This window comes from Bemisia tabaci, chromosome 2 (assembly GCF_918797505.1).
Source record: "Bemisia tabaci chromosome 2, PGI_BMITA_v3".
Classification (NCBI taxonomy): Eukaryota; Metazoa; Arthropoda; class Insecta; order Hemiptera; family Aleyrodidae; genus Bemisia; species Bemisia tabaci.
In genome coordinates this window covers 77999339-78012428 of record NC_092794.1, presented here as the reverse complement: position 1 = coordinate 78012428, position 13090 = coordinate 77999339, and the positions used below count along the sequence as shown (strand labels likewise).

The window sequence follows — 13090 nt, the reverse complement described above, 5'->3', positions numbered from 1 at the left end:
AAGGTCACGGTTCCCGACCGAATTGCGGATTAATCGCATCAGAATTGAAAAGCATGGAAAATTTCACGTAAAATTGACCCCTAAAAATCCATAATCGGCCCATCCAAGGCCCAAAAATGACCCCCTAAAGAGGGGGACAGTACCCCCCTCCATAATTACTCTTTGGTCTCAAAATTGACGTAGATTCTCCAGAAAAATATGGTTTCCCAGGTAATCGACCCCGAGAAATCCAAATTTCATGGTCCCCAAGCTCCTCTAGCCCCCCTTGGGAGGTGAACGGGGGGGCCTAATTTTAAAAATCGGGGCTCCTTTCCGAATCGCAAATTGATTGCATCCAAATTGAGGAGCAGAACACTTTTACATCTTAAGTGACCCCCAAGAGTTTTAATTGACCCTTCTGAACGGCAGAAAGTAACCCATAAGGAGGGGGGCTCCGCTCCCGCCAAAAATTTCTCAAGATTCCTCTTTGGTCGCAGAATTGACGTCGATTCTCCAAAAAAAGGCGGTTTCTGCCCAAAAGGGCGAGTAGCGGAGCTTAGGGACCATGAAATTCAGAGTCCTCAGGGTCGATTACCTAGAAAACCGTCTTTTTCTGGAGAATCGACGTCAATTTTGCGACCAAAGAGGAATCTTGAGAAATCTTTGGCAGGAGCGGAGCCCCCCTCCTCATGGGTTACTTTCTGCCGTTCAGAAGGGTCAATTAAAACTCTAGGGGGTCACTTAAGATGTGAAAGTGTTCTGCTCCTCAATTTGAATGCAATCAATTTGCGATTCGGAAATAAGCCCCGATTTTTAAAATTGGGCCCCCCGTTTACCCCCCAAGGGGGGCTAGAGGAGCTTCGGGACCATGAAATTTGGATTTCTCGGGGTCGATTACCTGGGAAACCATCTTTCTCTGGAGAATCTACGTCAATTTTGAGACCAAAGAGTAATTATGGAGGGGGGTACTGTCCCCCTCTTTAGGGGGTCATTTTTGGGCCTTGGATGGGCCGATTATGGATTTTTAGGGGTCAATTTCACGTGAAATTTTCCGTGCTTTTCAATTCTGATGCGATTAATCCGCAATTCGGTCGGGAACCGTGACTTTTAGCATCGTGACCCCCCTTTACCCCCCAAGGGGGAGTGGGGGTGTTTCGGGACCACGAAATTCGGATTCCTTGGGGTCAATTCCCTAATCAACCCCGCGGTCCCCGACTTCGTGCGACCTACAACAACCGAGAAAAAGGCCTGGTACGGGTGGTCTGAAACACCCTGTACATCACATCAACAAGGAATTTTAAAGTTTTCATTGAATAGGCCTTACCTTACTTTTTGATGTAGTCTCCACATCTTTTTTGACATTTCTGGTATTATTACAGCAGCTTTTTGATGCCCTCCGCGTATCGAAGCTTATGCCTCGACTCTGAAACCAGTCCTTGACAGCTATCTGTACCTCTGAATCAGTTGAAAATCGCTTCCATCGTGGAAGTGTTTCCGCTCGGGAACAAATAAATCACATGAAGCTAAAGTAAGAGAGTTTCAAGGATTGGAGGAAAATTTCCCTACCCAAAGCAACTGATTTGGAAGTGCAGATCGCTGTCGATGACTGGTTTCAGAGTCAAGGCGAAAGCTTCTACGCGGAAGGCATCAAGAAGCTGCTGTAATGATACCAGAAATGTCAAAAAAGATGTGAAGACTACGTCAAAAAGTAGGGTAAGGCCTACTCAATGAAAACTTTAAAATTCCTTGTTGATGTGATGTGTAGAGGCGATAACCCGAGTCTTCAATAATCGACTCTCCATGCATCCTGACCCCGGAGGTGGGCACGCGGTGACAGGAGGTTGTCTCAGTAAAATTAAGTTTACTCGCGAATTCTTTGACCGATTTTCAAAACTTGAGCTTGTTTTAAAGCTTAGAGTATGCCTAATATGTACTTTTTTACCGATTTGATTTATCTCTTTTCGCTCGGAAGATACAAGGTAGGAAACCTTACATTTTGGATGACCCTCGTATCTAATGGCGCAAGATCGATATCTCCCGCTGCCTTCGTCGCGCTCCCATTCTCGCAATTTTCACGTTAAGTGTACATATGTATAAACCAATCTCTTGCAAATTTAATCGTCTTTCGACAGAAGTGGCGGGATTTTCGATATTTTGAACAGAAAAAAGTTATGGGCGAAAAATGGGGAAAAACCGTAAATTTTAATCGTTTTTTCAAAATGGCGGCCGGGGGGAGGGTCGGAACCGTCAGGCAAGTCCAAATTCGGATTCTACGACCCAAAAAACATAAAGTTAGCCCATAATTGCTAGTTCGACTAAACTTTCCTTCAAAAATCCTCTATTGCCTGGACTATAAGTAAATGCCCTTAGCATTTTGCTGAAAACATAGCGTAAGTGCTGTGTTATTTTAATTTTATAGAGGAAAGTGAGGACATGATAAAAACTCATTTCATAGAATCCACTGCAATGCAATATGCAGAAAATTTGAGGCACTGAGTGCAAGAATGGCACTTCTTGGTTGCGGTGGTTCAAAATCTCTACTAATATTTCATCAGTGAAGGAAATTCATGGATTTTGTTGAAATTTCTACTGAATTATTTTTCATGATTCTGCAATTTACTGTGAAAAAAATCCTTGAAATTTACCATTAGAAACTACTCTACTAAACAAATGTGAGCGACATGGATTCTGGAACATCGTTAAAAAGAGGTGCGAGCCCTTCTCGAGCGCAGCCACTTAATCACAGACCCGCCTAAAAATGCAAAGGAATTAAGAGCAATTACTTACCCATACTTTTTGAAAATAAACAGTATCCACGATCGCCAGTCATAAACAAGTAACTGAATTATTGATTTTGAAATTTTTGAGCAGATTAAATAACATTAAGTTGCGACTCGCAAATTAGTTTGATAATAATGCTTGAACATTATCTTTTTCAGTGGAATAATCTTAAATCTCGGTACTTTGAAACTGCCGAAATCGTTGCCCCTCTTTTTCAGCTTTTCATCAAATCTTTCTCTTAGATCAAGATGGACAATAGCTTTAAGTAACTCTCTCGTAACTTTTATACGGCTTTTTATGTACAATAAATAACATTATTCCTCGTTTTTACCCTTGATTTATATGATTGACCTCATTTTAAATCCTTTTTGTACCTTTTACAAAATTACTTCTTGTCCACGCCGGCATCTTTACAAGCTGCACACATCATAAGAACATCCGTCTGATACGCAGGTCACTTTCCTCATATTTTCAATTAAGAAGCGTTTTTTCCAGTCAGTAATGACTGTAGAGAAATGAAAATTGTTCAGAGTAATAGTAAATTACATGCTATTAACATGTGGTCCTGGTAAATTTTGCCGAAAAATGAAGGAGAAACGAGTAATTCGCGAAAATCCGAGCGCGCAACTAATTTTTCCAAGTACGCGCAACGCCGGCTCATGCAGCATGGGGCTCAGTCGCGAGCGCCCACCCTGCCCGCCCATTACGGCGTCCCACCGAAGTGGCCTCGCTCAGCCGACACGGCGGAGATAGGGAGTGCACGGTCTACTCTATTCAATGTCTTTGGATTTTTCTCTCCAATGCCCTAATCGACACATATGATAGTAATCCGTTCGTTTGGCATCTGAAAAGACGGGAAAATTATATTAAATTGGTGTGTAATGGAGCATCTTTCATCTACTTTCTGCTGTTTAAGTCAAAAATGGCCTGAATTCTTTCCATCTTCTAACTATTTTCCAAAAACTTACGTTTTTTTTTTAATTTTTTCGGAAAATTAGAAGTTAATGGAGGAAACGGAGGTAATTTGAGCTTCAGCAGCAATCAGTAAGCTAAAGAAGCTCCATCAGATACCTAAGTATAAATATAGGCAGTAGCATACGGTGGTGACTCGCAGGGCCTTCAATTAGGAGGGCTTGGAAAATAAATGATTTGTATTGATTGATGTGTATTTGAATTGTATTTTTCCCTCAAGTTTTCCCCCCTTATCATAATCTTTTGTGAGAAAGCTAAAGAGGTGGCCCCTTCAGGAATGAGGAGGAAGGGGGTCCTCCGTTTTCCTCTCAAAATGTTCGGATTCCTTTTAATTCATTTTTTTTTTTGGGGGGGGGAGAGAAGAGGAGGGGGAAGGGTAAATTATATGAATAATAAACGTTTTATATACGTTATTTAGACATTTTACTAGAAAAGAGAGTCCCTTGAACACTTAAAACTCCGATTGAAATGAGAGTAGAAAGTGCAAACTTATCTGTTGTTCAACATTATTGCTCTAATCGTCTAATTATCACGCCAAAATACATATCTAGACCCAATAATCTGTAAAATAGTCATCAAAAATGAAATCAGCACCAAAAAATACATAGAAATCATGTATCCTGCTTTGCTTAATGAGCGAAAACACTACGTAAATGAGCAAACCAAGTCGCGTGATGTGCCATGTCCGGCCTGACCTATGACTCGATCCACCGTGTGACGTACATAAACAAGATGGCCACACAGTTTTAAGAGAGGAGCAGAGGCGTAAAAAAATGGCGATCCTAAGATTGCGGTAAGCATGAGGCAGATTTAAGGTAGTGATGCAAGTGTTTACTTCTTTCTTTTTTTAGGGAACAAAATGGGGGAAAATCCCACATATTGTTGAGCAATTGGGTATTTGGTGGTAAAATTGCATAATAAAAAAGGATAAGAGCCATTCCTTCCATTCCACAGTAAATTTTCAATCTGTATCAAAAATGTTCAAATTCTCCTTGTTCGCAAGTACTTTCTACATCATACTTGGCAACCAAGTTAGCTCTGAGTGAGATTTTAGAAAAACCAAACTTACTTAAATGTACAAATTATCTGGTGTCCTGCACCCAATCTTTCAAACTTATTATTTTGGTTGTTTTAAGCATTTGCTTCTGCTCTCTTTTTCTACAAAAGGAGAACATACATGTTCCGAAACAAAAAAATCCCAATGTGCCAAAGATTAGAGACAATTTCGGGATAGTTTGCAAGTTTACATAAGGTTTTCTTGTCCAGTGGGGTGAATTCCTGACTTGTTTGAGACGTTCGTCAAGATTCTTGTACAATGCTACTGTTTTAAATCTTTTCCTTTAATCTCCAAGTCTTCTGTCCAACAGACCCATTCCATTAAAGTGGTGTTGTATACATTTTTTCCTTTCATTTATATGCCATATTACTTCAATTCAGTTTACACTTTTTCAATACAAATTATAGGCAAAAGGGCGAAAGTTGGAGAACAGTAAATTAGAAAATATTATTACCTGTGCAAGTTCGTAATATCCTGCAGAGCAAGCTAAAGACAGAAGGCTTTCACCTTCCTCGTTGGTTTCGTTTACACTTCTACCTTCACCAAGCAGTTTTCTGACTGCACCTACATCACCATCTGAACATGCTTCAACCAAAGTCCTGAAATAAATACATCCAGAATGTGAAAAAAAGAGATGAGAATGGTGCTGACAGTTGCTTACGATCCTTGTCAATATACTTAAGGTTTTCTTTCCTATCCTTTGATAATTATAAGCTAGTAATGAGTGCATCAAAAAATTTGAGTGAAATTTTTCAAATACGGCGACTCATTGCAAGGACTGTTGCTTGACAAACCACAATTTTTTTATTTTTAATTTTTGACATTTTACTATACACATAAAATACATTTATATAAAATTAGAATTTCTGTATCTACAAGGGAGAAGGGGGCCATCAGGGGCTGAACTGAAAGGTAGAAGGAGCGTAAAATGGTATAATCCCTATTTCATTGGCATTTTTGTGTGAGTTAACACGTAACAAGAATGTCTGTAAGAATAACTTCAGCTAAATGCATCTCATTTCTTCATAGTAAGGACACATTAAATCTCCCTCATTTGTTAAAAACCACTGAAAACCGGTCCAGAATTTGATGCGCTTGTAACCCCAGCGATTGGTACCTAGTGTTATAAAACTGTAACTAAGCACCTGACTTCTTCTTCTTCTTCTTTCTTCGAATGTTAGTGTGGGACGCGAGGGGATGATTTGACTGGGCGGCATATAAGAGGGTTGCAATTGCATACCCAAATAAATTAGAGAGCTTCCAAATCAGCCTGTATGTGTTCTGATATTCTAATAATGTGAAGCTGCACACTAATGTGGATCATTTTCCGTTACTTTAATATACTACATTGTCTACCCGCAAATAAAATTTCATACCAAACAACATGAAAAAAATTGAACTGATGTGGTAGATCTACAGATGACATCTGTAATTCAAGATGATACTGACCATTTCAATGGGCTATTTCTACTCTAGCGACTATTATAACTTCCCAAGAATCAAATTCTATGAGGCATTGATGATGAATCTACTGTAAATCGAATCCATGGCCCAGCAGACTAAAATGTACTTATATTGTTGTGCAAGTCAGCGATTTGGTAAGATTTCCTTGTAGTTCAAGACTCAAGAGCCCACACCAAATTATCTAATCAGAGATTATGAGAATTTTCACACACATTCTTAGATTGTGGTACTCGAGTGTAGCAAGGATCAGGCAGTCTGACTGGTTATAGCCGATGGGTCCAAAATTTGAGACCAAATTCACGAAAAATTGTGTAAAATTTAATCAGAAAGTATTATAGTTGATTTTAGTCTCATTTTGTATGAGTGACATCCCTGATTAAATATTACCTTGCCAGACTGTCGAGCTCGGATGAGAAAGGGTTGTCAGATCGCTGAAAGTCGCCAAAATTGACCTTTTCTGCCTAGTTCATATGAATACACATGAGTCCAGCCAACCGATCCCAAAATAGGGGCTTACCCTCTAAATTCTGAAAAAAAAACTCAAGCGTATGTTTCCCATGTGTTCTTTTAGCGCCAAGTTCGAATCTGAACTTTGCTACCTTCGATTTTGGCCGCTAAAGCCGACATCTAGAAAAAACGTTGCCAAATCTCATTTTTTGTCCAAAAATCGGTAATAACTCGTTCCCTTTGCGTCGTACTGCCTATGAAGTTATTGTATAGCAAAAGTGCGTTAAATTTTGATTGAGTAGCATGGATCCAAGTTTTGATACGATGAGTACCATCCGCGCTGAGAACAGCGGGAAATTTGAAAAAATCGCAATTTATTGCGTTTTCCTTATTTACCTACCTTTTTTCTGGGCGATTTTTCGGCGAAAATGGTCAACGCAAAAAATGCTAATAGGGAGTCTCACTCTTTCGACTAATGACTGTTCATACAGAAGTTAGGATCGCTTGAAGTCCGAGACTCAAACGACCGAAGTCGGTGGCAACGCTGGATCACGGTTCTGCCATATTATAAGGATTGTAGTATGGTTTCATGACGTATTTTTTTAGCGTTGTAGCATTGAATCTCGCTTGTAAACTTTAAAGTTAGAGATTTCAGTTCACCCATTATGGCATCCCTTTCCACATCCCTACCCTGGCCTTTCCACAGGTCTTGAAAAATTAGGATGGGACACTTTCCTTTCAGTGTCTAAATTTTTTCGAACCCCGGGGAAAAAGAGTTAAAGTCAACGAAAGGATCATTTCAGCAGCCTGAGCATTGAAGATGGCAGGGCGGAGTCCGAAACAGAGTCGATGGCAGGGCGGAGTCCGAAACAGAGTCATTGTCAGGGTTTTGAATCTTTGAGATACCTGGCGTGTTACTGCTTTTTCCTTTTTTTCCTACGGAGAAATCCTCCCTTAAGTACAGTACTTTCACAGGAGTCGCAGCAATATAAACACAAATATGTACACTGAATAAGGCTGTTGTCTTGTACCCTGCAGTCAAATGTCGCAGAATCAGTTTGGCCGCAGTATTTGGGGCTTTAGCAGGAAGTTTTTTAATCAGCTCCTTCGGTTCAGGCTTCTGCACTACTATCAGCAACAAGCCATTCTTTGTTGGCAGCAAGACCCATTACATTGCACCCGGTTCCATACATTTCCATGCTTGTTCTTGCTGGACCGTCATAAAAGAGATATTTTGGGCGGCCTCCTCAGAAGATGGCAACAAGTCAAATTTTGGAATAAAGTTTTCACCAGGCCTCATACCATCATTATTCTGCGAAGTTTCTTCGGGGTTTTTATAGCCCTACAGAGCAATGGCTGCACACATGTGCACTTAAGGGTGCACAGATTTGTGCAAATATTGCTGCTGTTCCGGCGACAACCTATGCAGGAGAAATTCTCATTCAAAGAATCAATAGCAGAATTCGACAATTTTGAGGTCGTAGATATTAAAGATGCTGATAATGACCCTGTTTTGGGGACGGACTCAGCCCTACCAACTCCCATGTTGTAGGTTCCTGGGTCCCTGTCAACTTAGGAACCCAAGGCTCAAGCTTGAAGTGTTCAAGCTAAAATGCTGGAGATTTAAATCATTTTATTTGGCTTCATCCTCGCTGAGAAAAGAAGAGTGACAAGTTTTACTCTGCTGATACCTTCACGCATGAGTAGCTGATCTTATGTTGAATTTTTTGGTGAATATCTAATATGCTACTCCGGTGAAGGAAACATTTCCAAAATTAATTTAATTAACAATATGCGTTCTTGATTGTGATGCTGAAATGATCGTTTCAGTGACTTTAACTCTTTTTCCCCCAGGTTTGAAAAAATTTAGACACTGAAAGGATAGTGTCCCATCATAATTTTTTAAGACCTGTGGAAAGGCGCAGGGTAGGGATGTGGAGAGGGATGCCATAATGGGTGAACTGAAATCTCTAACTATAAAGTTTATAAGCGAGATTCAATGCTACAACGCTAAAAGAATATGTCATGAAACCATACTACAATCCTTATAATATGGCAGAACTGTGATCCAGCGTTGCCACCGACTCCGGTCGTTTGAGTCTCCGACTTCAAGCACTCCTAACTTCTGTATGAGCAGTCGAAAGAGTGAGTCTCCCTATTAGCATTTTTTGCGTTGACCATTTTCGCCGAAAAATCGCCCAGAGCTGTGCTGGATGGTACATGCATTATATCAAAACTTCCGAGCTCGACCGTCTGGCAAGGTAATATTTAATCAGGGAAGTCACTCCTACAAAATGACACTAAAATTAACCATAATACTTTTCGGTTAAAATTTGCGTCTCAATAATTCGGGACTTTCGGGCCGTCTGGCAATCCTATTCCATCCGAGTTCGACATGAGACTAAAATTAACTAAAATACATTGCGGTTAAAACACAATATTTCGAGAATTTGATGATCTCAAATTTTGGACCCATCAGCTATAACCCGCCAGACTGCCTGATCCTTGCTACACTCGAGTACCCCGATCTAAGAATGTATGTGAAAATTCTTATACTCTCTGGTTTGATAATTCTGTGCAGGCTCTCAGTGTATTAACAGGGTGCTGTCCTGAAGGACATGATAACTGACTGAAGTCTGCACGCATTGGAATGTCCAAAGCATGCAGAGATCACTTGTTTTAAATATTTCAACTATATTTATAGAAAAAGAAATACCTAGTTTCTGCAACAGATGCTCGCTCACTTCGCATCCGTGTGAGTGCTGCAGCAGCTTCATCTAGGGCACATGATACACTGGAGGTCAATCGCCTCAATACTTCAGGATCTGCTAAATGTTTCCCATCACCAGTTGTAGATAGTTTGCCAATTCCTTAGGAAAAAAAATTAACAATTACATGAGATGCTTACAGTTGAAATCCTATTACAATGAATTCAGAGATATTTTGCTACACTGATTGAAAAAAATGGAAAACTCAGAGCTGTGATCACTTAGAAACTAAAGAGGAATGATGGGAATCCACGGCAATATACTGTGAAAAAGGCAGATTTTGAATCACTTAGGCCAAATTTGGTACCTTTTCAGCATGAATTGTTGGGTATTCAGTTGAAATATGGATTTAGCGGCACAGATTGCACAGGACTCATCTAACAAATAGTTACCCCTCTTTGTTGAAAAACGAGATGTCCATTTGCTTGTGTAAAATTATAATGGAATATTACAACTCTTACCAGCTGCTTCTAGAAGGGCCTCAAGCCTGGCTTGAGTTTCAGCATCTACCACTGTATCAGAATCATCTGAATTTAAGAGGTATTTACTTCGGTTATTGACAAGCTCCTCTTGATCTATTACAAAAGACTCCACCTGAAATTCAAGGAGCAATTAAAACTTAGGTATTAACATTTCAGAAATTTTAAATTTGAAAAAATATTGATACAAAAACTTGTTTTAACAATTGTCCTAGAATCTCATGGCTCCTCTACTAAAAAACCATTCACATAATGTTTCTCGTTGCCTCAGGAACATCAAACAAATTTGCTTTGTTAACTCCAACAAAGAATAAAATTATGTGTGATAGTCCACAGGATACAGGGCATTGGACCGGAGAAAAAGGAGAAAAATTTTGAAGCAGCATTTTTTCACAACTCGGGTTGAAAAGTAAGAATTGAAGTAAGAATTTGACTGAAAACACTATAGTTTCGGTATCCCAACGACTAAGTTCCAAATTTTTCGTTTTTCGATTTTCTGTACTAATTACATGTACAAGATTTTATTTACAGACATAATTGAATACATTACGAAAATTTTGATTTAGGTTTTAAGAGTAATCTTAACACTCGTAAGTATTGCTTAAGGAAAAGTTATTTAAAAGTTAAGTGCCTTTCTTGTTTCGTTCTTCTGTAGGGACGAGACCAAACAGCCGAAAAGTCCCTTGAACATCCTCCTTAACTGTGCTTGTCTAGCACAAAGAGGCACGCCAGTTCAACATTTATATTTTAAAAACCCCAGAATGCCAAGCTCACGGCGCTTTCTGCATTTCTGTTGGCGCACACAATAACCCCATTCCAAAGGGGTTGAAGTGTTGAACTCCTCCACTGATTCAATGTTGAGGTTCCTTCTTGTATCTCGATTCCCTTGTACCATCTAACATTTATCATATTTCACAGCACTTTTACTGGGAAGACTTCAATTTGGATTGCACTTTGCAAAAAGGAACCACTGGCATTGCAATGTTGCTAAGATTGTGCAACTTCTTTTGTCTTGGAGGAAAAACCCGATTATCCATTCATAGTTTCTATTTTACTCGCTAAAAACTGTAAATTTAAGACAAAAATTACCATCTAAATTTCATAATTTTTCACGATTTCCGCAATTTTATTGCAAAAGATGAAGTTGCACAATCCGAGCATCATTGCAATGCTAGTGGTTCCTTTTTGCAAAATGTAATCCATTTTATCTAAATCACTTTTGGATGCACAGCCCGGCCACTGGCACCCATTGCTCCAAATTGGACCCAACACAGACTTGTAGAGGTGCGTTTGGAGGTGAGAAAGTACCTTCGATTTTCGACCCAGAGGTCAATACATATTTGAGTTTAGCAACTGCATTTGAGCAATCCTATTTTTTTTTTTTTTTTTTTTTTTTTTTTTTTTTTTTCAAATGTGAAGCTCCTATTTGAGCCTGGCATCCAGGGGAAGTTTCAAGTATTTCGCAAAGGAGGGGTATCGATAAGGGCCTTTTTTGGCCCCCTCCTAGAATCTGGAAATTTATGCGGGTTTTCCAAGTTGACTCAATGTAGTTTACGGAAACAATCATGATTTAGCCCATAGGCCACTGAATACGTGATAAACGGTTGCCTAAACATAGGTCTGCAGGCGTATATTAGCGAAAATTCGTGGTTTTCTATCACTCCGAGGCTTTTTTGACACCGAGCGCATCGTCTAACTAAAACAAGCTTTTGATATGTTATTAAGGAGGCTTTAGGACACATTTTAACCATGGTTTGGTTTTAGTTGGATGATGCGCTCATAGTTAAAAAAACTTTTACCAAAAATCGACGTTTAAGGGACATCCGCAAAAATCCTAGGGAAACACGTCTCTCGAACTGTATGCACGCTAAGTATATTATCTCGGGCAGATATCGAGCTTTGTTAGACTCTTACAAGGAGATTTCCTTCAATTGTGTCCAAAAAAATTGAATTTTCCATACAAACAGCTATGAAGATAACGGATTTTGGAGTAGTGGAGGCATATTTTCACGAATAGCATAACATCAACTTAAATCTGAAAATTTATGCAGGTTTTCCGAGTTGACTCATTGTAGTTTACGGAAGTAATCATGATTTAGCCCATAGGCCACTAGATACGTGTTAAACGGTTGCCTAAACATAGGTCTGCAGGCGTATTTTAGCGAAAATCCGTGGTTTTCTATCACTCCGAGGCTTTTTTGACATGGAGCGCATCGTCTAACTAAAACGAGCTTTTGATATGTTATTAAGGAGGCTTTAGGACACATTTTAACCCTGGTTTGGTTTTAGTTAGATGATGGGCTTATAGTACAAAAAAACTTTTTTAAAAATCGACGTTTTAGGGACATCCGCAAAAATCTTAGAGAATTAGGTCGTTAGGTTTTTTATTGGCTACAATTAAAGGATAGCCTTGAAAGGGTTTAACAAGGCTTGATAACTGCCCTCGTTAATATACGTAGCGTGCATACAGTTTGAGAGACGTGTTTGCTATGATTTTTGTGGATGTCCCTTAAACGACGATTTAGAGCGCATCATCTATTTAAAACCAAACCAGGGTTAAAATGTGTCCTAAAGCCTCCTTAATGACATATCAAAAGCTCGTTTTAGATAGACAATGCGCTCCGTGTCAAAAAAGCCTCGGAGTGATAGAAAACCACGGATTTTCGCTAAAATACGCCTGCAGACCTATGTTTAGGCAACCGTTTAACACGTATCTAGTGGCCTATGGGCTAAATCATGATTACTTCTGTAAATTACAATGAGTCAACTCGGAAAACCTGCATAAATTTTCAGATTTAAGTTGATGTGATGCTATTCGTGAAAATATGCCTCCACTACTCCAAAATCCGTTACCTTCATAGCTGTTTGTATGGAAAATTCAATTTTTTTTGGACACAATTGTAGGAAATCTCCTTGTAAGAGTCTAACAAAGCTCGATATCTGCCCGAGATAATATACTTAGCGTGCATACAGTTCGAGAGACGTGTTTCCCTAGGATTTTTGCGGATGTCCCTTAAACGTCGATTTTTGGTAAAAGTTTTTTTAACTATGAGCGCATCATCCAACTAAAACCAAACCATGGTTAAAATGTGTCCTAAAGCCTCCTTAATAACATATCAAAAGCTTGTTTTAGTTAGACGATG

At 39.4% G+C, this 13090-nt stretch overlaps 1 protein-coding gene across 2 annotated transcripts in view; it reads right to left on the bottom strand.

The window, feature by feature from the left end:
• Positions 1-13090, bottom strand: part of mask (multiple ankyrin repeats single KH domain) — a 154367-nt gene that overhangs the window by 132528 nt on the left and 8749 nt on the right. For both annotated transcript variants that reach the window (XR_011899182.1, XM_072296328.1), the window contains exons 2-4: positions 9930-10062; positions 9417-9570; positions 5244-5388 (exon numbers count right to left, since the gene is read on the bottom strand). Coding sequence is in view for 1 of the 2 variants with exons in the window: in XM_072296328.1 (XP_072152429.1) it covers positions 5244-5388; positions 9417-9570; positions 9930-10062 (432 nt within the window). In the remaining variant the exon portion in view is untranslated. The remainder of the gene's footprint in view (positions 1-5243; positions 5389-9416; positions 9571-9929; positions 10063-13090) is intronic.